We start from the raw sequence: 22,392 nt of genomic DNA on the forward strand, positions 1-22,392 counted from the left end.
TGTGTATGTGTGCGTGGACTTTATGTATGTATGTGTGCGTGTACTATGTATGTATGTGAGCGTTACGTACGTAGGTTAAGTACAGGGAATTTAACACCAGGCTGTCAATTAGTAGGTTCAAAAATTTGACAGAGAGGGTTCTCTATTTCCTATGTATTACTTTTCTCTATGGTTTGTGACAGCTTCAAGATTTGTGTTTTTGTTCTTGTTATTTTACTTATTTGTTGTAAAAACTTAAGAAATATCGTGCCTTTTACATTTTGTTTGATTAATTAGTTAGTTAAGCATAATCATGGTAAGTTGAAGCCCGTTTTGTATGGTTTTGAAACAGCTAATTAGACGCAATGATTCTCCCGTTACCCCAGCCGCTAGGCGTTTACTTGTTGCTAATAAAACCTACTATTTGTAATATTCTTCGGACAAAATATGCCTTCTGTGAATGCTACTAAGCGTAGTTCCATAAATCGGCTTTACTTTTGCCATTCTAGAACAAAGCAAGTTCATCAGATAACCTAACCTAATTCTCTTCAGAGTTCACCAACACCTGATACGCCGGCGTCTGATAGAGACGGAGCGCGGTCCAGGATGACGTCACCAGCCCGGGAGTACGAGATGTTTGAGGATGAGGGGGACATCCTCGGGGATAACCCTAATGAGGAGGAAGAGGATGGGGAAGAACTGTTTGGTGACAATATGGAAGCGTGAGTCAATCCACTTTTAATTATTATGATTGTTTGTCTGGTATAGTATCTTATAATGAATTCCAAAAAAACATGTATTATTTTATTTATATTAAATTAAGGGTTAATTTGCCTTTTTAGTGAGCTTGAAATAGGATATTTACTGAAATTACTGAATTAAATGCTTATTTATGACTGCTCCCTTTATCTTTCTGCTAAAATTCAGACCAGTAATAAAACATTTTAATGTTACAGCTGTTGTTTTTAAAATTAAGCTTAAGTTTCTTGAGAAATCATACCTACCTTGATTTGAATAGATTGTTATTCCAAATGTATTGACATATCCAATTACTGATTCCAGTGATTACCGTCCAATGCCAGCGCTGGATCGCTACGATAATGAAGACCTGGACGAAGATGACTACAACCCGATGTCCATCGAGGACCGAGTGGCGGCCGAGCAGGAACTCCGCCGCCGGGACCGCGACGAAGGCAGGGTGCGGAGGGACGACCGTGGTTTGCTGTACGGTATGTTGACAAAATGTTGAAATTGTTAAATAAGATAGTTGAGGCCGTAGCGCTGGACTGCTACGACGACGAAGACGACTACGACCCGATGTGGCAGGGCAGGGTGCGGAGGGATGACCGTGGCTTGTTGTACGGTAAGTTGACAAAATGTTGAAATTGTTAAAAAAGGTAGATAAGGCCGTCCAATGCCAGCGCTGGACTGCTACGACGACGAAGATGACTGCGACCCGATGTCCATCGACGACCGTGGCTTACTGTACGGTAAGTTGACAAAATTCTGCTATACAAAAAAGGGAACCCTCTTGACGTGGGCAACTACAGACCGATCAGTTTGCTAGCTAGCTTATACAAACTATTCACCTCACTAATACTCAAACGATTAACACCTAAAATCGACAGCAAACAACCTATAGAACAGGCAGGCTTCCGGTCTGGGTTTTCTACAACTGACCACATACACACTCTAGAACAGGTAATAGAGAAATACAAAGAATTCAACAAACCTCTATATGTGGCATTTGTGGATTACTGCAAAGCCTTCGACAGCATAAGCCACAATTCTATCTGGGAAGCACTTACATCATGCGACATAGATTGTAAATACATAAGAATATTACGTAATATATACTCGAACTCTATCAGCCGAGTGAAACTGGAAAGCAGAGGAGATGAGATCAAAATAGAAAGAGGAGTAAGACAAGGTGACCCTCTATCTCCTAAGTTGTTTATCGCTGTCTTGGAGAATATATTTAAAACCCTAGATTGGAAACAAAAAGGAATAAAAATCGAAAACCGCCATCTCAGCCATTTAAGATTCGCCGATGACATCGTGATTTTCTCAGAGACACAAACACAGTTGGAGAGTATGATATGCGAACTGGCAGAAGAAAGCATAAAAACAGGCTTAGCTATGAACATGTCAAAGACAAAAATAATGACGAACAGTCTCAAAACACCAATATGGGTACATGGAAAATGCATAGAATATGTCGAGGACTACATATACCTGGGAAAACAGGTCTCATTCAAAAAAGATAGCAACGAAGAGGAAATAAGCAGAAGGATAAACATCACCTGGAAAAAGTTCTGGTCGCACAAAGAGATCCTGAAAGGCAACTATAGCTTGCACCTGAAAAGAACCGTAGTCGAAACCTGCCTACTACCATGCTTATTATACGGGAGCCAAACTTGGGTGTACCAGACCAAAAATAGAGCAAAAATAGAATCATGTCAACATGCGATGGAGAGGAGCATTCTGAAAATAAGAAAAATTCAAAAAATCAGAAACAACAAAATTAGACAACAAACAAAACTAACAGATGCCCTCCAAAAAGCTTTAAAAATAAAATGGCAGTGGGCTGGACACCTAGCAAGGTACAAAGATAAAAGATGGACTATAACATCAACAGAATGGAAGGGACCGAAGGGGAAGAGGAATGTTGGGAGACCCAAGGAAAGGTGGGCTGATGATATAACGAGAGTAGCGGGAGAAAATTGGCTCGACCTAGCCCAGGACAGGAAGAAATGGAGCGTAATGGAGGAGGCTTTTGCCCATACAGGGGCGCCACAAGAGTGAAGACAAATGCTTCTAACTTAATTTTTATAATTGTAAATTTGTGGAAATAAAAAGCTTTTATTTATTTATTTATTTATAAGTTGACAAAATGTTGAAATTGTTAAATAAGATAGTTAAGGCCGTCCAACGCCAGCGCTGCACTGCTACGACGACGAAGACGACTGCGACCCGATGTCGATCGACGACCGTGGCTTACTGTACGGTAAGTTGTCAAAATTTTGAAATTGTTAAATAAGATAGTTAAGGTCGTCCAATGCCAGCGCTGGACTGCGACGACGAAGACGACTACGACCCGATGTCCATCGAGGACCGTGGCTTACTGTACGGTAAGTTGACAAAATGTTGAAATTGTTAAATAAGATAGGTCGTCCAATGCCCGCGCTGGACTGCTACGAAGACGACTACGACTCGATGTCCATCGAGGACCAAGTGGCGGCCGAGCAGGAACTTTGCCGCCGGGACCGTGATGAAGGCAGGGTGCGGAGAGATGACCGTGGTTTGCTGTACGGTAAGTTGACAAAATGTTGAAGCTAGGTTTTTTATAAAAAGTAGCGGAACCTTTCTCTAATCAATGCAATGTTCTAAAACATATTATTTGAAACCTATGGTCATTATGGCTTGTATTATGATGTCACTCAAAATAAGATATAAACTTCAACTTAAATAGTAGCCTGTGAGTAATATAATTTTTAGACCAATGATTGGAGTGTTTTCAGAACTGGCCTTGAAGCTAAATTATTTGTATGGTGGCCGTTTTTCTGAGGAATGTGTATAGTCTGGTCCGTGAGCACGTAGAATTTTGTCCAATGACCCCTAGCTACCCATCCTTATCGCTCGCGCGTAATTATATTGCTGTCGCGACTGTGCGACGGGCGCCCGCAGTGAGTGTGCGAGCGCGATAGCAACATAATTACGCGCGAGCAATAAAGATGGGTAGCTAGGGGTCATTGGACAAAATTCTACGTGCTCACGGACCGGGCTTTAGAGGTATCAATTAATGAATCCTAGACTTTGGTCTTTAGTACAGAAACAGTAGGTGATTGAAATAAAATGTATTTCAAAAAGGCGACCAAGCTTTTAGTCAATGCAGTAAAAATTTTTATTTTTATGTGCTGCATGACCAGCAAATTACATCATGAACAAATTTTCAACTAGCCATTCATTATTGACTTCCACATCGCACGGTTGGGGGAGGCCTATGTTCAGCAGTGGACGTCCTGTGGCTGAAATGATGATGATGATGATGATTCATTATTACCCTTCTATCAATCTCCAGATGATTCCGACGAAGAGGGCGGTGAAGCGCCGCGTGCTAAACGCCGCCGCGCCGCCGAAAAGGCAGCTATGGGTACTGACGAACAAGTGGAAGAGGGTATTGAGAGTATCGAGAACTTAGAGGACACTAAAGGATACACCACCAAGGAGTGGGTGTCTATGCTGGGACCGCGGACTGAGATTGCTAACAGGTAATGTTACAAAACTATTTTGTTCGTTCGTTTCAGCCGAATGACGTCCACTGCTGGACAAGGATGGATGGTGGACCGACGATCTGGTGAAGGTCGCGGGAAGTATCTGGATGCGGGCGGCGCAGGACCGGTCTTTGTGGAAATCATTGGGGGAGGCCTTTGTCCAGCAGTAGACCAGTGGCGTAGCTTGGGGGGGGCAGGGGGGGCCATGGCCCCGGGCGGCATATGAAAGGGGGCGGCGGATAAGAAAAAAAACATTGCATGAACAAGAAAAAAAAGATTCGCCTATGTCTACGTTAAAACTAACAAATCTAGCTATACTGGCAATTGAAAATGAGAAACAATTTGATATCGACGATTGTGTAAAAGATTTTGCTTTGAAAAAAGCACGAAGAGTACATTTTTAATCTATTTTTTAAGTAATAGTAACAAAAATATTTAAGGAGCTTACTTACCCCTCTAAAACTGGCGCCACAGATAATCTTTCGTGATTTCTCTTGTTACAAACCGAAATAAAAAAGTGGTTTGTAAATAGTTAAAGCCATATCTAAGCTATAAGTGTATTTATAATATTCTGCAAGTTCGAAATTCAAAATTTAGCTAAAATGGTAACTTTTAGCAGTAATTAAATCTGTAACTTGCTGCAAATATCTAATGAATTCAAACAAATTATTTTAAAAAATAGCTTCGATACATATTATACATTTTTCAAACCACTTTTTTAATTTCGGTCTATAACAAAAGTAATCAAGAAAAAATATGGTGGCGCCGGTTAGCTAGGGTACAACCCTTAATAATATTAAGCACATGTTATTCCTTCTAAGTTCAATGAGCACTATACTATACAGGGTGTTTCTTGTAAGGTGTCAAGCCGAAGGCAGGTGATAGGTGAGGACTAGACCTATCGATTTTATCCTTATGTATGTTGTACGATTTTTCGTAGTTTAGAAGTTATCGTTAATTTTGTGATTTTTTCAAATTTTATGACCTAGTATACTTTAAATTTTTTTGTCTTTTTTTGGTTTGACTTTTCTCAGATTTCTTTTTTTTGACAGATTCCCTATTAATTGCAGATGTTTGAAAAATATAATCACCTTCCTATCTTTGATAAAAGATACAAAATTTTCGCTAGAAACATAAAAAATATGCTTTTAGCAGAACATTCTAAAATTTTCAACAAAGTTTGAAAAAAAAAAGAACTTTCATAGGTCCAAAATAGTTTTAAAAACTGCGCAGTTTTCTAAACTTTCATAATAATTATAATACAAAAAAACATGTACTTAATACGCCATTTTTTTCTGTAATCGCTCCACTAAAGAGGTAAGTCGGAGATTCAATAAAAAAAAAATCAAAGGCAAGAGCTTCCTCGTTGTGGATAAAAAAAAATTCTGTTCAGTTATTGTCTCTATATGTGTTCTACGTAACGTATACTTAGGGGATTGCAAACATTAGTTAGTCCTAAGAAAGTCAAAAACATGTAACGGAATCTCCGACTTACCACTTTAGTGGAGCGATTACAGAAAATAATGGCCTATTAAGTACATGTTTTTTTGTATTATCATGAAAGTTCAGAAAACTGCGCAGTTTTTAAAATTATTTTGGACCTATGGAAGTTCTTTTTTTTTTCGAAGTTTTAAGTTGAAAATTTTAGAATGTTCTGCTAAAAGCATATTTTTTATGTTTCTAGCAAAAATTTTGTATCTTGCATCAAAGATAGGAAGGTGATTATTTTTTTCAGACATCTGCAATTAATAGGGAATCTGTCAAAAAAAATAAATCTGAGAAAAGTCAACCCAAAAAAAAGATAAAAAAAAATTAAAGCCTACTAGGTCATAAAATTTGAAAAAAACACAAAATTAACGATAACTTCTAACCTACGAAAAATCGTAGAACATACATGGGGGTGAAATCGATAGGTCTAATCCTCACCTATCACCTGCCTTCTGCTTGACACCTTACAAGAAACACCCTGTATAATTTAAGATAATATTTACTCTCAATTGACAAATAAATACTTTAATACTTGTTATTATTGTTTATTGTTATACACCTAGTGTTACATAATAAAGCTGAGCTATTTAAGAAAATCAAACTTCCTGTGGGTTTCAAGCAATTGCTTCTCTTTAATGTATTTTCCTTCTGAAGCAGTGCGTGGTAGTTTATTTTGACTTTCAACAAAAAAAGTGAATAGTATACCTGAAGTCCATTCAATATAATATTTAAACTTTAAAATATTTATAATTAAAATAAAGGGCGGCGGATTTCCGGACGGCCCCGGGCGGCGAAAAACCACGCTACGCCACTGCAGTAGACTACTCAATGAAAATGAATCACTGGTTAGGATTCATTGGAGGTCAATCTGTAGTAGATCCTGGCTATACAGGAGTTGCATTGATGGGAAACCAGAAAGAGTGGTGGACTAATGCCCGTTTTCACCATCAATCCCTAATTTATAAGTAACCCCTATGTAAACAAAATTCCTGTTATTTGTTACCATAGGGGTCTCTTAAAAATTAGGGATTGATGGTGAAAACGGGCATAAGTCATGTTTGTTTAAGGGATCTTTCAAATTAGATGTTTTTAGACGGATGCCAGTTGTTGGTTTGAAAGAGCTCTTAAGTTTTTGGAAATAATTATAATAAGATGTTTCTATCTGTATTCTGTACCTACCATACAGTTCTTTGTTCTCAATTCCACAGTTGTAAGTAGATAAAAATATTTAAAAAATTCTGCCCATAATTATAACAATTTTTTCTTAATTTTAGGTTCAAAAACTTCCTCCGCACATACACAAACAGCAAAGGCCAGTTCGTATACAAGGACCGGATCCGTCGAATGTGCGAGCACAATCAGGCGTCTTTCCACGTGGAATTCGACGTGCTCGCTCGTCGTGAGCAAGTACTCGCTTACTTCTTGCCCGAAGCGCCTTTCCAAATGCTGCAAATATTCGACGAAGTCGCCAAAGATATTGTGCTACAAATCTTCCCCAGTTACGAGAGGGTTACATCAGAAATCCACGTCCGGATATCTGATCTTCCATTGATTGAAGAGCTAAGAACGTTCAGGAAACTGCATTTGAATCAACTTGTGAGAACGGTGGGAGTGATCACAGCAACTACGGGAGTGTTACCTCAGCTTTCCGTTGTGAAATATGACTGTAATAGATGCGGGTATATCTTGGGACCGTTTGTTCAGAGCCAAAACTCTGAAGTGAAGCCGGGGTCTTGTCCGGAGTGTCAGAGCGCTGGGCCGTTTATGGTGAGTGAAGAAGATTATTTTTTATGACGTTTGATTCTTTAAGAAGCTTATAGAAAGCTTCTTATGTAGCCTAGGCGCAGACCACCGACTAACAGCTAAATCCAACTATCGGCCAACTAAAAGAGTGCCTAAAGCCTGGTCCGTGAGCACGTAGAAACTTGTCCAATGACCCCAAGCTACCCATCCATCGCTCGCGCGTAATTATGTTGCTGTCGCGCTCGCACACTCACTGCGAGTGCCCGCCGCACAGTCGCGACAGCAACATAATTACGCGCGAGCGATAAGGATGGGTAGCTTGGGGTCATTGGATAAGTTTCTACGTGCTCACGGACCAGGCTTTAGTCTTATAGTTTTAAAAAAATTCTGGGTTGTCAGTGTTGTCACCAATCAAAATCAAGAAAAAGATCGCATCTTCAGTCAGTCAGGACTTTTCTATGTCCTTCTAAATCTGAGCCCTATTTACTGCAAGGTCCATTTGACCTAACTTCTTTTCGAATTCAAAGTAATTTATATGACTGAGAATCTGAAAATGGCAACCCCTAAAAATGCAGAAAGTCTAATGCCCGATTTCAATATGCATCCCTAATTTTAAGTGACCCATATGAAAACGAAGTAGCCATAATGCGAAGTAGTCCATTAGCGAGTCGGTTGCCATAATGAGAATTAGCCCTAATGCGCCTAATCCCAAAAGTCCTGTTATGTGTTACCATTAGGGCATGCAATTCGGATATCCGGATATCCATATTATTCGGATATTCGCCACATTTATTATTCGAATAGCATCTTTAGAATTATTCGGTCTTTTCGAACAATACGAATACGCCTTTCCTATTCAAAACTAGTAAAAATATCTGACCGCAAACTACTTAATAAAACTTAAAACTATTAAAACTGCAGGCAAGAAGTTAGCGGTAAGGTTAGATGAATGGACAAGTGCGCGCAATCGCAGATATCCATTCAAGTGCCAACCAATATTCGCGAAAAAGGTTAAAGTGCCAGGCACCGATGGTGATGGTTTCCGATGGTGCTAGTGTTATGGTGTAGTTATCTCCTGTTGTAATGAGATTTTTTGTTTGTAGTAAATCAGCAGGAGTCCAGTGACTCAGTTGCCCTCAGTGGTCATGGTCTCTCAACTATCCTGGAAGATTTGAATTTGAATTTGAATTTGAATCTACTAAGGAGACTCCTGACACTCTTTGTAGTCTGCTGAATAGGAAGCCATCAATGGTTATGAGTTGTTGGACTGATGAGTTTTTATGATTTGAAAGTTTATCCTTGTAGCGGAGTGTGTGGCTCTTTATTTCCTCTCTGACTATGGGGGCAATGGCAAGTCCTGATAGATGAGCCTGTTGCTGATATACCACGGGATTTGGTAAATCAAACGTATGGCTTTTATCTGGAAGCGCTCGATTATGTCGAGATTGGAGTTGGCAGCTGTTCCCCACATCTGTATCCCGTAGGTCCAGATAGGTTTGAGGATAGTTTTGTAGACCATCATTTTGCTACTGGTGTTCAGCTGTGACTGGACTCCGCAGCCACATCATGTTTCTTAGATTGGCATCTAGGTGTTTCTTCTTTGTCCATATATGCTTTCTCCAGGTTAGACTGCGGTCCAAGTGCAAGCCCAGATACCTAACGTCCTCAGCGGCTCAGCCTGAGGTATTTGGATACCATTAAGTTTAACCGGTGAGCAGGAGTTTCTTCTGAGAGTGAAGGTTACACGAACATGAACAGATTTTTCTCCGTTCGCTTTAATCCGCCATGAATGGTACCATTTCTCCATTTCCGTCAGGCTTTCCTGGAGATAGAGTGAGGCCGTGACTGGATCGTCGTGTGTTGCCATTGTTACATTGTCGTCAGCAAAAATTCCTGTGAATGTATTTGCGGTTGTTGGCAGGTCTGCGGTAAACAATAGGTATAGCACGGGCCCCAAGACACTACTCACGGGTATACCGGACGTTATGTTGCATAGGGCAGAACAAGAGTCTCCAGATTTCACTTCAAAGCATCTGTCTTTCAAATACGACCTAAGTATGTCGTAGAACGGACATGGGAGGTTCTGTTTCAGTTTGTACAAGAGCCCTTTATGCCAGACCTTGTCGAAGGCTTGACTTATGTCCAAGAACGCAGCTGAGCAGTATCGTTTCTTTTCTAGTGCTTCTAAGATGATGTTTATGGTTCTGTGGACCTGTTCAGTTGTGGAGTGTCTTTCCTGGAAACCAAATTGGTGTTCAGGTATCAGTTCACCGATGTGGGGCTTCATTCGTTTGAACAGTATTTTTTTTTTAGAGGGTATTTTTCAAGTAGTTATTGAAGTTAGATGATTGTATTAAGCAAATTGATCCTTATTAAAATGATTATAGACAAAAAAGTGATTTTTTTTTACTTACATTATATTGAAAATAGCAGTATTCGAAAAAATCGTTTTATTCGAAGTATTCGAATACCATAAATTTTAGTATTCGAAATATTCGAATACCAATATCGAACGAATAATGCATGCCCTAGTTACCATATGGGTCACTTAAAAATTAGAGATTGATGTTGAAAACGGGCATGAGTTACTCTTGCGTATTTCCCTTTCCGTGTTCAATTGGCGACGAAAATCGGCACGGTTTTGTATTACTATCCAACTCGCCAAACCCGTGCTTAATTGGCGTCAACTGAACGCGATTTTGCGATCAAGCAACGCTAACAGAGGTTTTACAAAACAGTGAACAGCTGAATTAAAAACCGTTTTTTATTACTATGGAATTGAACTTGCCTGTGTTCAGTTCGCATCAACTGTCTTTGTAATGAGTGGCGCTACGTAATGTTTTACAAATTAGTGTGTAGTTGAACTGTATACAGCAAGGCTGTATGAAACTGGTTATGTATGGAAGTTCAGTGAAACATTATAATACAATTTAATAAGAAAAACATTTATTTGTTCAAAAATAAGTGCGTACCTATAGTACATGACTAGCAGGTGGAGATCCATTGTTTTTGTCTATGTGAACAAGGATATAGTAGACACGTTAAAACTAATAAAGAAAAATTACTTTGAAACAACAATTTTGCAGAACGCTGGTTTTCATCTATGTATATTGTGAGTACGTTTTTTCCTCAGGCCGTCCGGACTGTATTCTACCATTGTCTTTGAACATTTCCGAACGCGCGAAATCAGCACGGGTTTGTTTTAAATCGAATCGAATTAAAACCGTGTTCTCTTAAAATGCACACGGTTTTGTAAAACTTATGTTAGCTTTGCTTGATCGCAAAAATCGCGTTCAGTTGACGCCAATTAAGCACGGGTTTGGCGGGTTGGATAGTAATACAAAGCCGTGCTGATTTTCGTCGTCAATTGAACACGGAAAGGGAAATACGCGTTACTCTTTTCTGTAGCTTCAAAAGCAGTCTTTCAAATTCACTCGCCACCATTTACTTCCCCAGGTGAACATGGAACAAACAGTGTACCGCAACTACCAGAAGGTCACCATCCAGGAATCCCCGGGCCGCATTCCCGCGGGACGCATTCCTCGCAGTAAAGAGTGCGTGTTACTTGCCGACCTGTGCGACCGCTGCAAGCCGGGCGATGAGGTGGATCTTACTGGCATATACACGAATAACTATGATGGGTCTTTGAACACGGAGCAGGTGAGTTTATAACTTTATATCCAATGTCAGCCATGTATCTGAAGTCCTACGCTACACGAGCCGATCACGAGCGGGGCACAAGCCGTGTCAATGTTACGGTCAATGTGAATTATGAATAATCGCCGGTTATTATGAATAATTACCTCATGATTTGGTAAAAGTGATTAATATGAGATCATTTATGTGTGTAAAAAACTAAATAGGCGGCTTACGGGTGGCCCAAGGGCCACCCTCGCCGCACCTAAACTTATTTTTCACTTTAAATCAAAACAATATGTTATGGGCATTATGGCAAAGTAATGTTACGCAAGAAACAGTCCAAAGGCATTATGCCAAATTATATTAATATATGATATCAAAATGTGTGGCTGTACACCGGCGCTGTACACAAGCCGATGTTCTCTTTTATGATATTTGTTAGTATTAAGCTTGCATTATTAAATAATCACTGATAAATGTGATTAATTTATCACTTTTACCTCATCATCAGGTGATCCGTCTGCTCGTTTGCCTCCTATCACATAAAAAAAAAAAAAAAACTGTCGGTAATTATTCATAATAACCGGCGATTATTCATAATTTTCAATTTATCACATTAACCGTAACATCAAAACCAATAAGTGTGGACCGAATTATGAGCCTTGAACGAGCGTGCTTCGAACTTTCGGCTCGTGCTCGTGTGCTCCTTCTATTGTTGGTTTTAAGACGAGCATAAAGAGATACGCATCGAGCAATGGAGAGTGATTGTCGTAGGCTCGTTGTACGTCCACACTGACACCGCGAGTAGAGGCTTGTCCAGCATATTAAGGCCGGGTAGCAGAGAAAATGGCGAAAATGAGGTTTTCATTTTTCATTTTTGAGGTACTAAACAGTAAAATTAAAGGCTAAGATTTTTATTGGGCATAGTTGAGGATATTTTCTAGGGCTATTAACGGATGGAAACACGATTTGATGAAGTTGACTCGATAGAATAAATTCCCAAAGTTACCTCTATTCTTTTTCTATTTATGGTTTTATTTTTAAAATAAGCGATTTGAGATTCTAAATCTTTTACTAAACTAAAGTTCAGAAATAACTTGAGGGCTTTTAACGGATGAAATTTTTATATTGCGTCTTATTTAGTTACTATTTTAAAAAATGTGGAAAAAATCGTCCATGACGGCTTGGACAATCTCAATCAGTCGCGCGGTGGCGCTTACGGAGGACGGACGCGTGTCAGTTTTTTGGCCGTGACAGTTCGCGATTTGTCAATATTTTTGACAATGATGACTTTGATGAGTCACAGTATAATAATATCAGTGTTACTGGAGAAAGCTTAAATTTTTGATAATTAAAAATTATCAATTTTGTCTACCTATTGAAATTTAAATCGTTCGCATCCTTTTAAACGAAGACTCTACTCATGATACATAGTACATTCCTCAAATATGAGACAAAACCAATGAGTTAAAATTACATTTTAATAGTACCTACATACAATCGTCTTACACTCTTTAGAAGAGCACACTGACACAGATCAATAATAAAAAATACTGTCTAAGGTCTGTAGCTAAAGGTCTAAGCTGTAAGATAGAAGAATCTTCTAGCCAAAAAGATGGCAAATGCAGCATATGTCAACGGATTTAAAACTGGAGTTCATATGGCTGCTTTGGATTCGGTGGAAAGGCGTGCCAGAAGACTTATCGACAGCCCTACCCTTGTTGAAGCGGCGCTCCAGGAACTTGACCATCGCCGTAAGGTAGCATCCCTATCGGTTTTCTACAGGCTACACTTCGGAGAATGTGCGAATAAATTACACGAATTAATTCCACCAGCCCTCTTCCATCATCGGGGAACCAGACGCAGGTTAGCGTACCATCCCTATATTGTTGACATTCCACCAGCTCGCACTAAGCGTTTCGATTACTCTTTTATAACAGCTAGGGACTGGAATTCGTTGCCTGCTGCTGTCTTTCCCGAAAACTATAATCCGGGCCTCTTCAAGGCGAGAGTGAATAAGCACTTACAGGGCAGATATGTACCATCCTAGACTGCATTCCACTTAACATCAGGTGCGATTGTGGTCAAATACCTGCCTTGTTATGCATAAAAAAAAAATATTATGACTCCTTGTAGACTTGAGTCTCTAGAGCGTCCCTTCCTTCACCATGCGTAAGAATTTTCACAAAAATACTGTCTAAGGTCTGTAGCTAAAGGTCTAAGCTGCAAGATAGAAGAATCTTCTAGCCAAAAAGATGGCAGATGCAGCAGATGTCAACGGATTTAAAACTGGAGTTCATGTGACTCCTTGTAGACTTAAGTGTCTAGAGCGTCCCTTCCTCCACCATGCGTAAGAATTTTCACAAAAATACTGTCTAAGGTCTGTAGCTAAAGGTCTACGCTGCAAGATGGAAGAATCTTCTAACCAAAAAGATGGCAGATGCAGCAGATGTCAACGGATTTAAAACTGGAGTTGATGTGACTCCTTGTAGACTTGAGTGTCTAGAGCGTCCCTTCCTCCACCATGCGTAAGAATTTTCACAAAAATACTGTCTAAGGTCTGTAGCTAAAGGTCTAAGCCGTAAGATAGAAGAATCTTATAGCCAAAAACATGGCAGATGCAGCAGATGTCAACGGATTTAAAACTTGGAGTTCATGTGACTCCTTCTAGACTTGAGTCTCTAGAGCGTCCCATCCTCCACCATGCGTAAAAGTTTTCCAAAAATACTGTCTGAGGTCTGTAGCTAAAGGTCTAAGCCGTAAGATAGAAGAATCTTATAGCCAAAAACATGGCAGATGCAGCAGATGTCAACGGATTTAAAACTTGGAGTTCATGTGACTCCTTCTAGACTTGAGTCTCTAGAGCGTCCCATCCTCCACCATGCGTAAAAGTTTTCCAAAAATACTGTCTGAGGTCTGTAATAAAAGTCTAAACTGCAAGATAGAAGAATCTTTTAGCCAAAAACATGGCAGATGCAGCATATATCAACGGATTTAAGACTGGACTGGCACCACCTTGCAATGTCATCCTCTCATTGTTATCTGTAATGTAAATTATTTTTAAAATGTATTTAAAAAATAAAATGTTCGTTTTATTATTTCAATAATCTGACCTCTCAACTCAACTACACTACACAAACACCTTTGTTCGCAACTGTACTGACGAAACCTCGATATTATACCGTTCATTTAAGATGGCAAGCTTTTTGCTGCGGTAATGCACTCCAGGTAACCGTGTGTGATGCTTATTGCTCATAGTGATTTTCGATACAGAGCCCCGTACATACGTTATACATAAATTATGGAAAGAAAACACCCAGACCAATACAAACAAATATGTATGCAATTTTAGTATGATATTTTTATTTATTAATAAACAAAAAGACTGAACAAAATTGATGCGTGTACTGATTAATGTAATTAACCACATGCAAAGCTTTGTGAATTGCAACAACTATAATTTATTATCCAAGCTCTAAATAATCGCTACTACGAGTAACTGATCATAAAATGTTTTTCCAATCGCTCAAGCTCCCGAGGATCTACCGATAGGTCGGGTGACGTAATCTTGAAATTCTTTTAGCCGGCGCGGAACTTCCGGAAGGTCGGGTGACGCCACGCCTCTTTGAACCGTGTTTACTTTGGCAGTTATATTCTATGTATATTTATTCGATTCTAAAATACATTCCCAAAAATTTTAAAAGTTGTTTTAATTTGTATCACTTGGATATGATTTGTATTAGAAAGTGCTGTGAGTGTGACGCTTGAACGGAAGGAAGTCAACCTAACCTAACCAACTGCGTATTTCTATACTGTGTAGCCGCGAGAGCTCTTTGGCGCGCTGTCTTCGGCGAAGTATTGCGCGCGCAGATTTTGACAGCGCGAAATACCTACTTTAGCAGAAATACCAAGCCTTAAACCCAACTTCAGTTAAGTTTGTCGACCTGTAGGCCAAAGATGCGCGCCGTGATAAGCGGTTATCGCGCCATTTTATTGATTTTGCTCATACATTTTGACGTCGATAAAAGTTATCACGGCGCGCATCTTAGGCCTACTGGCCAGTATTATCGCTATTGATGTAAATACACGAGCGTCAATATAGTAAACAGTCTCTGCAGAGGCTGCTTTGCTATAAAAAAAAACTGCCCGTCACGTGGACCTTGTTTGCTTTTCGAGGCAGTTAATTCACTCCTTTTCAAAAATCTCAAAAAACGCAGCGTGGGACGTCCACCTACAAGGTGGACCGACGACATCGTAAAGGTAGCAGGAAAGCGCTGGACGCAGGCCGCTACCAATCGATCAACATGGAAAGCATTGGGGGAGGCCTATGTTCAGCAGTGGACGTCCTATGGCTGAAATGATGATTGATGATTTCAAAAATCTAGGTAACCCAAGGTTATTCCGAGAAGCCACAAGGTTATTCCCAGGAAACTTCTGAGCTTCTAGGCGGAGTTAGACTAGCTCAACTTTTAGAGCCGCAAACGAATGTCCAATTTTAGGACAATAACTCGTGGCCCCGTTTTAATAGCCCCGGAGGACACCTTCGGCTTTTAATGGGAAACCCCACCCTTCTGGTGGGAAGAGTACCACATAACCCTCTAGTCTTATCCATCCAGTGGGTATGCGCCACGGTATGCGCAAATCATTTTCCGACGGAAAAAAAACTCAACTAAAGCCTGGTCCGTGTGCACGTAGAATCCCGTCCAATGACCCCAAGCTACCCATCCCTATCGCTCACGCGTAATTATGTTGCTGTCGCGCTTGCACACTCACTGCGGGCGCCCGTCGCACAGTCGCGACAGCAACATAATCACGCGCGAGCGATAGGGATGGGTAGCTTGGGGTCATTGGACGGGATTCTACGTGCTTACGGACCAGGCTTTAGCAGATGGCATACCCACAGAGAAATTCCACCTTACAACTCAATATGAATAATTATATTGATAATATTTTTAACATTTTAGGGTTTCCCAGTATTCGCCACGGTCATCATAGCTAACTACATAGTAGTGAAAGACTGCAAGCACATAGTCGAATCTCTGACAGACGAAGACGTGGCTAACATCATCAAGCTATCCAAAGACCCTCAGATAGGGGAGCGCATAGTGCAGAGCATAGCCCCTTCGATATACGGACACGAATATATTAAGAGGGGTTTAGCCTTGGCACTGTTTGGAGGGGAGGCGAAGAATCCAGGTATGTAATATTATATCATTTCAAGTAATTTAAGGTCATAGCAGACTCGACAGTTTCATCCTGTGTCTAAGTAGCTCAAATGAAAGAACAGTCGCCCGGCAAGCGAAAGGTCGTGGGTTAAATTTCTGCCTTAGGCAGTTCGATTTTTCAAGTTGTATACAGGGTGTTAGGTAAATGGGTATATGAGCCGACACAAGCCCATGTTAACATGGTCATATAAATGGTATGGTGAAGTCAGAAAATTGATATCTTCATTTTAATTATTTTAATTTTCATACAAATCGGATTTTATAAAATTTATTTTGTATGAAAATTAAAAAACATAAAATGATGATATCAATTTTCTGACTTCACCATACCATTTATATGCCCATGTTAACATGGGCTAGTGTCGGCTCATATACCCATTTACCTAACACCCTGTATTTATAACATAGCAGACTATCAACTCGCAAAGGGATCAACAGCGTACATCGCCTTTCGCGAGCTGTCATCGCCTTCTGCGCTGTCAACCGCGAGGCGAGGCGTTTACGTTACGGTGCGGATAAGTGTGCGATGCAGTATGGAGTTTCATACAAAGAATACTGACCACCTTCAATTGATACGGTAACGATCCCTTTCCGGGTTGATAAGTGTGCTAAGTCCTTTATTCTCCACTGTAAAAGCATATAACCCTGTCGAGTTAACTGAGGACCTGGCAACCGTGATGTCAAGTCGACGCTCAGTAGCTTTATTCACGTAACAAAACTTCAACATCAACAAAACACTGAGTTGCGATCCTATCGACTAATCGTTCTATCAAAATGACCCTTGTGAATACGGATTTAGAACTGTTTTTCAATGGGACGACTTCTGAACGTCAGCGAGATCTTGACTCAAAATACGTGAATTAGGCCACTGGTACGGACAGGGCGAACGCAGGGAGAAGTAGGGGTAAGTGAATCAGAATCCATCGAGGTACGCAGTTAGCTGGATCGGGTTGTAGTCAATTAATATAGTCTCCACTGCGACTTAACTGAATATTTTTTCTTTCAGGCGAAAAACACAAAGTGAGAGGCGATATTAATGTTCTTATCTGTGGTGATCCTGGTACCGCTAAATCACAATTCTTGAAGTACACAGAAAAGGTAATAAATCGTCCATACATTTTTAGTTACTTCTTTTCTTGAAAATTTAGTATAAACAACTGCATCAATACAGTATTTGATTGATGCAGTTGTTTTTAGGCAAAACAATATACATCAATTTTTACCTAAGTAGGTAGTATGGTATGGTAGTATTATTTGATGCATCTTGTTACAGATAGCTCCAAGAGCCGTGTTCACAACTGGCCAAGGTGCCAGTGCCGTCGGTTTGACAGCTTATGTCAGGAAAAACCCTACCACCAGGTACTTACAATTTTACCCTAGATTCGCCAATGATCCCACTTAAGGTTCCCACACTAAGGTTTTAAGTACAGCAAGTAAACTTCCTATAAAATGTCGAATTTCTCCAATAGATTTAAACTTTCCCGTAAGGCCCGGTTTCCACCAAAGCGGAGCGCAGAAGTGATTTAAATAACCAATTAGATTTCATTATTTCCACATATCTCCTCTCCGCACCCTGTCAAATTCTATAGAAAAACGAGTCCGCCCGACACATCTCTCTTCTCCGCTCCGCTTTGTAGAAACCGGGCCTTAGGTTCAAACATTTCAACAGACAATATGACACCATTCCCCAATAATTCGATATCACAACTTTTCTAAAAAAACACTTCATTCTGGTCTTAAAAACTTAATTAATTTTAAATTACCTGTAAATTACGATTTTTGGTCGCATTGTAATTGAAAAAAGTAGTTTAATTGAGTTGACAAAATAGTGACGTCCCTTGCTTGTAGTGTCATACAAAATCTATTGACAGTTTTAAAAAGTACGTCAATTGATTGGTGGTGTCAACATGTCTATTGAGGAAAATTGTCGCTTTCATTTCGCATACAACCTATCATCGAAGTGTTGACTTGGTCCTTGTTTTCACAGAGAATGGACATTAGAAGCCGGTGCTCTGGTATTAGCGGACCGCGGCGTGTGTCTTATCGACGAGTTCGACAAGATGAACGACCAAGACCGCACATCCATCCACGAGGCCATGGAGCAGCAGTCCATCTCAATCTCTAAAGCCGGCATCGTCACGTCGCTGCACGCCAGGTAAACTCCTTTAAATACAGCCTAAACCGTCATAAAAGTCATTTATTTTCTGCAAGTAGGCCTTCAAATCGGCTACCTAAGTAAACTCCGACAAACTTTACTCCGACATTTCTGAATATCGACATGACTTTACTTCGACACTACACTACTCCGACAAAGGATATTCGCCTTTGTCTAAGTAGTGTAGTGTCGAAGTCATGTCGATATTCAGTAGTGTCGGAGTAACGTAATTTCGAAGTAACGTTTGTCGGAGTTCAGTTTTTGAGCCCTTCAAATCGCTGGGCAGCTGGAGCAGAAAAGTTCTCGAGTGGCGACCACGAGCCGAAAGACGTAATTTGGGCAGGCCTCCCACTAGGTGGACCGACGATCTGGTGAAGGTCGCGGACGGCGCAGGACCAGTCTTTGTGGAAATCCTTGGGGGAGGCCTTTGTCCAGCAGTGGACGACTTTCGACTGAAACGACGAGGCCTTTAAAAGCACTTTTACATGTCCCAGTATTACTTTAACCGTTCCACTGCTTCGGGACAGTAAATGCGCCAGTGTTAAGGAGAAGCAGCGCAAGACACTCAACTCAAACACTGTGATCTAGTGGTAAGACCCTTACCTGCTTCAGACTCGGATGTCCCGAGTTGGATTCCTAGTGGGGGCAACGTTTACTGCTTAATTTGGTTGCTGATAGGGCTTGTTCTGAGTCCGCCTAGCTAGCTACCACCATCTAACCAAAGTCTGTCGTCATAACAACAATTTTAACAGCTTTGTTGTGTTCTAGCAGTTGGATGTGAGATAGCCAGTTCTTTCTACTCCATCATAATCATATCATAATTAACTCTTTCGACTCTTGGGGAAATGTATTACCATATTTAACAAAATACCACACAACCTTGTCGAATTGCCAATAAACAAATTTAAGATACATATAAAAAATACCCTTATGTCCAAAGGGTACTACAAGGTTCGAGACTATATTGATGACAAGGATGCGTGGTCAGTTCAGTCTGCACATATTTGATGTACTTAAATTTGACTATTCTTACCGTTAGATAATTCCTGGCAATAAGTGGTGACTGAGTTTGTTCCGGCGTTTCTTCTCAGCACTTGCCATATGTTTGTCTCGAAGCGCTGGTAGGGCCCAAAAGATAAGGAGACTTGTAAAGTGCCCCATAAGGGCTACCTTTTCTTTTTTTATTATTCTCTATTGACGTTCATAAGTGCCACTTGTGGTCTAAACTGAATAAATATTTTTGATTTTTTGACTGCCGAGTTAATTATTTCCCAAATAAACTAATATCAGAATTTTATTCCAGATGCTCTATAATAGCAGCCGCCAATCCGATCGGGGGGCGATACGACGCGTCGCTCACGTTCACAGAAAACGTCAACCTCTCTGAACCGATTCTGTCCAGATTCGACGTCCTCTGCGTGGTTAGAGACGAGGCCGACCCTATGCAAGACGCACATTTGGCTAAGTAAGTTTAAATACAAGACATAATTTTATTTCCAGATTGTTTTTGGCACAAACATTTACACACAACATTTACAGGAGTAATCTGGTCCTGTTCTATGAGACTACTGCTTCTTGTGCTAGATAAAATAGTTCGTTCGTTTCAGCCAAATGACGTCCACTGCTGGACAAAGGCCTCCCCCAAGGCTTTCCATAATGAACGGTCCTGCGCTGCCCGCATCCAGGCTCTTCCCGCGACCTTTACCAGATCGTCGGTCCACCTAGTAGGAGGCCTGCCCACGCTACGTCTTCCAGCCCGTGGTCGCCACTCGAGAACTTTTCTGCCCCTACGGCCATCGTCTCTACGAGCTATGTGCCCCGCCCACTGCCACTTGATTTTAGCAATTCTGCGAGCTATGTCGGTCACTTTAGTTCTCCTGCGGATCTCCTCATTTCTGATTCGATCACGCAGATAAAATAGTATAAATATAAAAATTATACCTAATGAGCTGTGTCTGCTGCAAAAATAATTATTATAATGCATTAAAAGAAGATTGTTAACATATTCAATTCGATTTTGATATTGATTGGTGGTACAATCAGCGTCAAATAGTTCGTATTAAGGCACAGGGTAGAAACAAGGGCGTGTTGTTATTTTTTGGGTACTATACCAAAAAGTTCGCAACACAATCGTGGATAAAACGGTCTATACAAGGACTTTTCCATTTGTGTTGCTAAATAAATACTCAAATGAAAACACAATTTATACAGATTCGTAGTCAGCTCTCACATCCGCCACCACCCGACGCAGCAAGGCACCGTGCTAGAAGACACCAACGGCCCCGACCCAGAGTTCACGCTGCAGCAGGACTTGCTCAAGAAATACATCGTGTACTCCAGAGAGAATGTGCACCCTAAGTTACAGGTTTGTGGTGCCACTCAGCTGTAAAGCCTGGTCCGTGAGCACGTAGAATTTTGTCCAATGACCCCAAGCTACCCATCCTTATCGCTCGCGCGTAATTATGTTGCTGTCGCGATCGCACACTCACTGCGGGCGCCCGTCGCACAGTGGCTTTAGTAATAATTAATCATCCTATCTCTGTTGCCATTTATAAAGACTTCAAAATGGAGGAGGTTCTATTGTTGTTACATCTTTTATCTATAAGCCATAGGAACTGCTGAACATAGGCTTCCCTCCAAAGACATTCACTGGTTGGGTTTTTATTGGACGTCAAGCTGTAGATCCTGGCTACACAGGAGTTGCAGCGGTGGGAACCAGAGGTGGAAATAGTCCCGTAGGCTTCCCTCCTCTAACGATTTCCGTAATTACCGGTTGGTAGCAGCCTGCATTCAGCGCATTCCTGATACCTTTGTGAGCTATTTTTCTTTTATCTTTACTAATTAATAATTTCTTTGTTTTTGCAGAACATGGACCAAGACAAAGTGGCGAAAATGTACAGTCAGCTTCGACAAGAGTCGCTAGCTACGGGAAGTCTGCCCATCACTGTGCGACACATCGAGTCGGGTTAGTAAAATTGCCATACAAGGTTTTAGGGCTTACGCTAAAACTTGCGCGGGTGCACAAAAATGCACGCCCGTCCCACCGCGCGTGCTAACCCGTCAATAGCGTCCGCGCCACACTCTGTTGCTCATACTATTTTTCGATGAAGACACGTGTGGACACCCACGCGAATGTTAGCAGAGGCCCTAACTAAAGCATCCAATTATTATTATACAATACTTTTTTCATAACAATGAAATATACTCAACATCAAATAAACTGCACCTTCCGCGACGCGAACTCTAAAGATTTTCTTCTGACACAATCATGGTGCCCCAACAATATTGGTGTTATATGAAAGCCCAATAAATATCCTTAAAGAAAAACACATTTAATTTCTTAATAAATGATTAACATATACCATAAATGTGACTTGAAAAAAGACCTCACTTTGGGCTCACCTCTGGGACCAATTAGACCAATTTTTATGGTTATAGAACCAAATAATGATCTCACGTGTCCTCTTTAACACATTGATAGCGATTAATCCCAACTTAATAGTTTTATAGCCATAAAAGTTGGCTCAAGCGTAACTACCTATTTTTTTGAAGAAGTGACTCTGGATTCTTCTACAGACACATTTTTGGGGTAAAAACCTTTCCTTTAATGAAATGAAGTTTAGAACTAGGCTTTTAAATGGTGCCAATATTAGTGGGAAGTGGGGATGCATACGTTTGAAAGTGCTTGTCGCGGGAGGGTCGATTGTTGTGATGACCAGTGTATGTTGTTTGTGTACTGTATTCAAATATAACATCAGTGTGTTTGTGTTCGCCTCAACTTTCGTTGAGCGACCTATACAAGGTTCAAAAACAGCTCGTTTTGTAAAGCGAAGTTAGTCTAGCAATATAATTTGCAGATGTTGACTTCCGCAAGCTTTCAGCACTGTGT

The 22,392-nt window shown here is 40.6% G+C and overlaps 2 protein-coding genes across 3 annotated transcripts in view; both read left to right on the forward strand.

Annotated features, from left to right (window-relative positions):
• Positions 1-22,392, forward strand: part of LOC135081643 (uncharacterized) — a 221,989-nt gene that overhangs the window by 99,457 nt on the left and 100,140 nt on the right. The window lies entirely within an intron of this gene.
• The window catches only part of LOC135081646 (DNA replication licensing factor Mcm2), a 26,077-nt gene continuing 3,685 nt past the window's right edge, over positions 1-22,392 (forward strand). Inside the window, exons 1-13 of the mRNA XM_063976403.1 lie at positions 1-295; positions 532-701; positions 1,042-1,208; positions 4,061-4,250; positions 7,016-7,508; positions 10,941-11,144; positions 16,088-16,319; positions 17,355-17,446; positions 17,622-17,707; positions 18,336-18,503; positions 19,807-19,968; positions 20,715-20,868; positions 21,369-21,468. Of these exons, the coding sequence (XP_063832473.1) occupies positions 293-295; positions 532-701; positions 1,042-1,208; positions 4,061-4,250; positions 7,016-7,508; positions 10,941-11,144; positions 16,088-16,319; positions 17,355-17,446; positions 17,622-17,707; positions 18,336-18,503; positions 19,807-19,968; positions 20,715-20,868; positions 21,369-21,468 (2,221 nt within the window). The 5' untranslated portion in view covers positions 1-292. The remainder of the gene's footprint in view (positions 296-531; positions 702-1,041; positions 1,209-4,060; positions 4,251-7,015; positions 7,509-10,940; positions 11,145-16,087; positions 16,320-17,354; positions 17,447-17,621; positions 17,708-18,335; positions 18,504-19,806; positions 19,969-20,714; positions 20,869-21,368; positions 21,469-22,392) is intronic.

This window comes from Ostrinia nubilalis, chromosome 20, assembly GCF_963855985.1.
Source record: "Ostrinia nubilalis chromosome 20, ilOstNubi1.1, whole genome shotgun sequence".
NCBI lineage: Eukaryota > Metazoa > Arthropoda > Insecta > Lepidoptera > Crambidae > Ostrinia > Ostrinia nubilalis.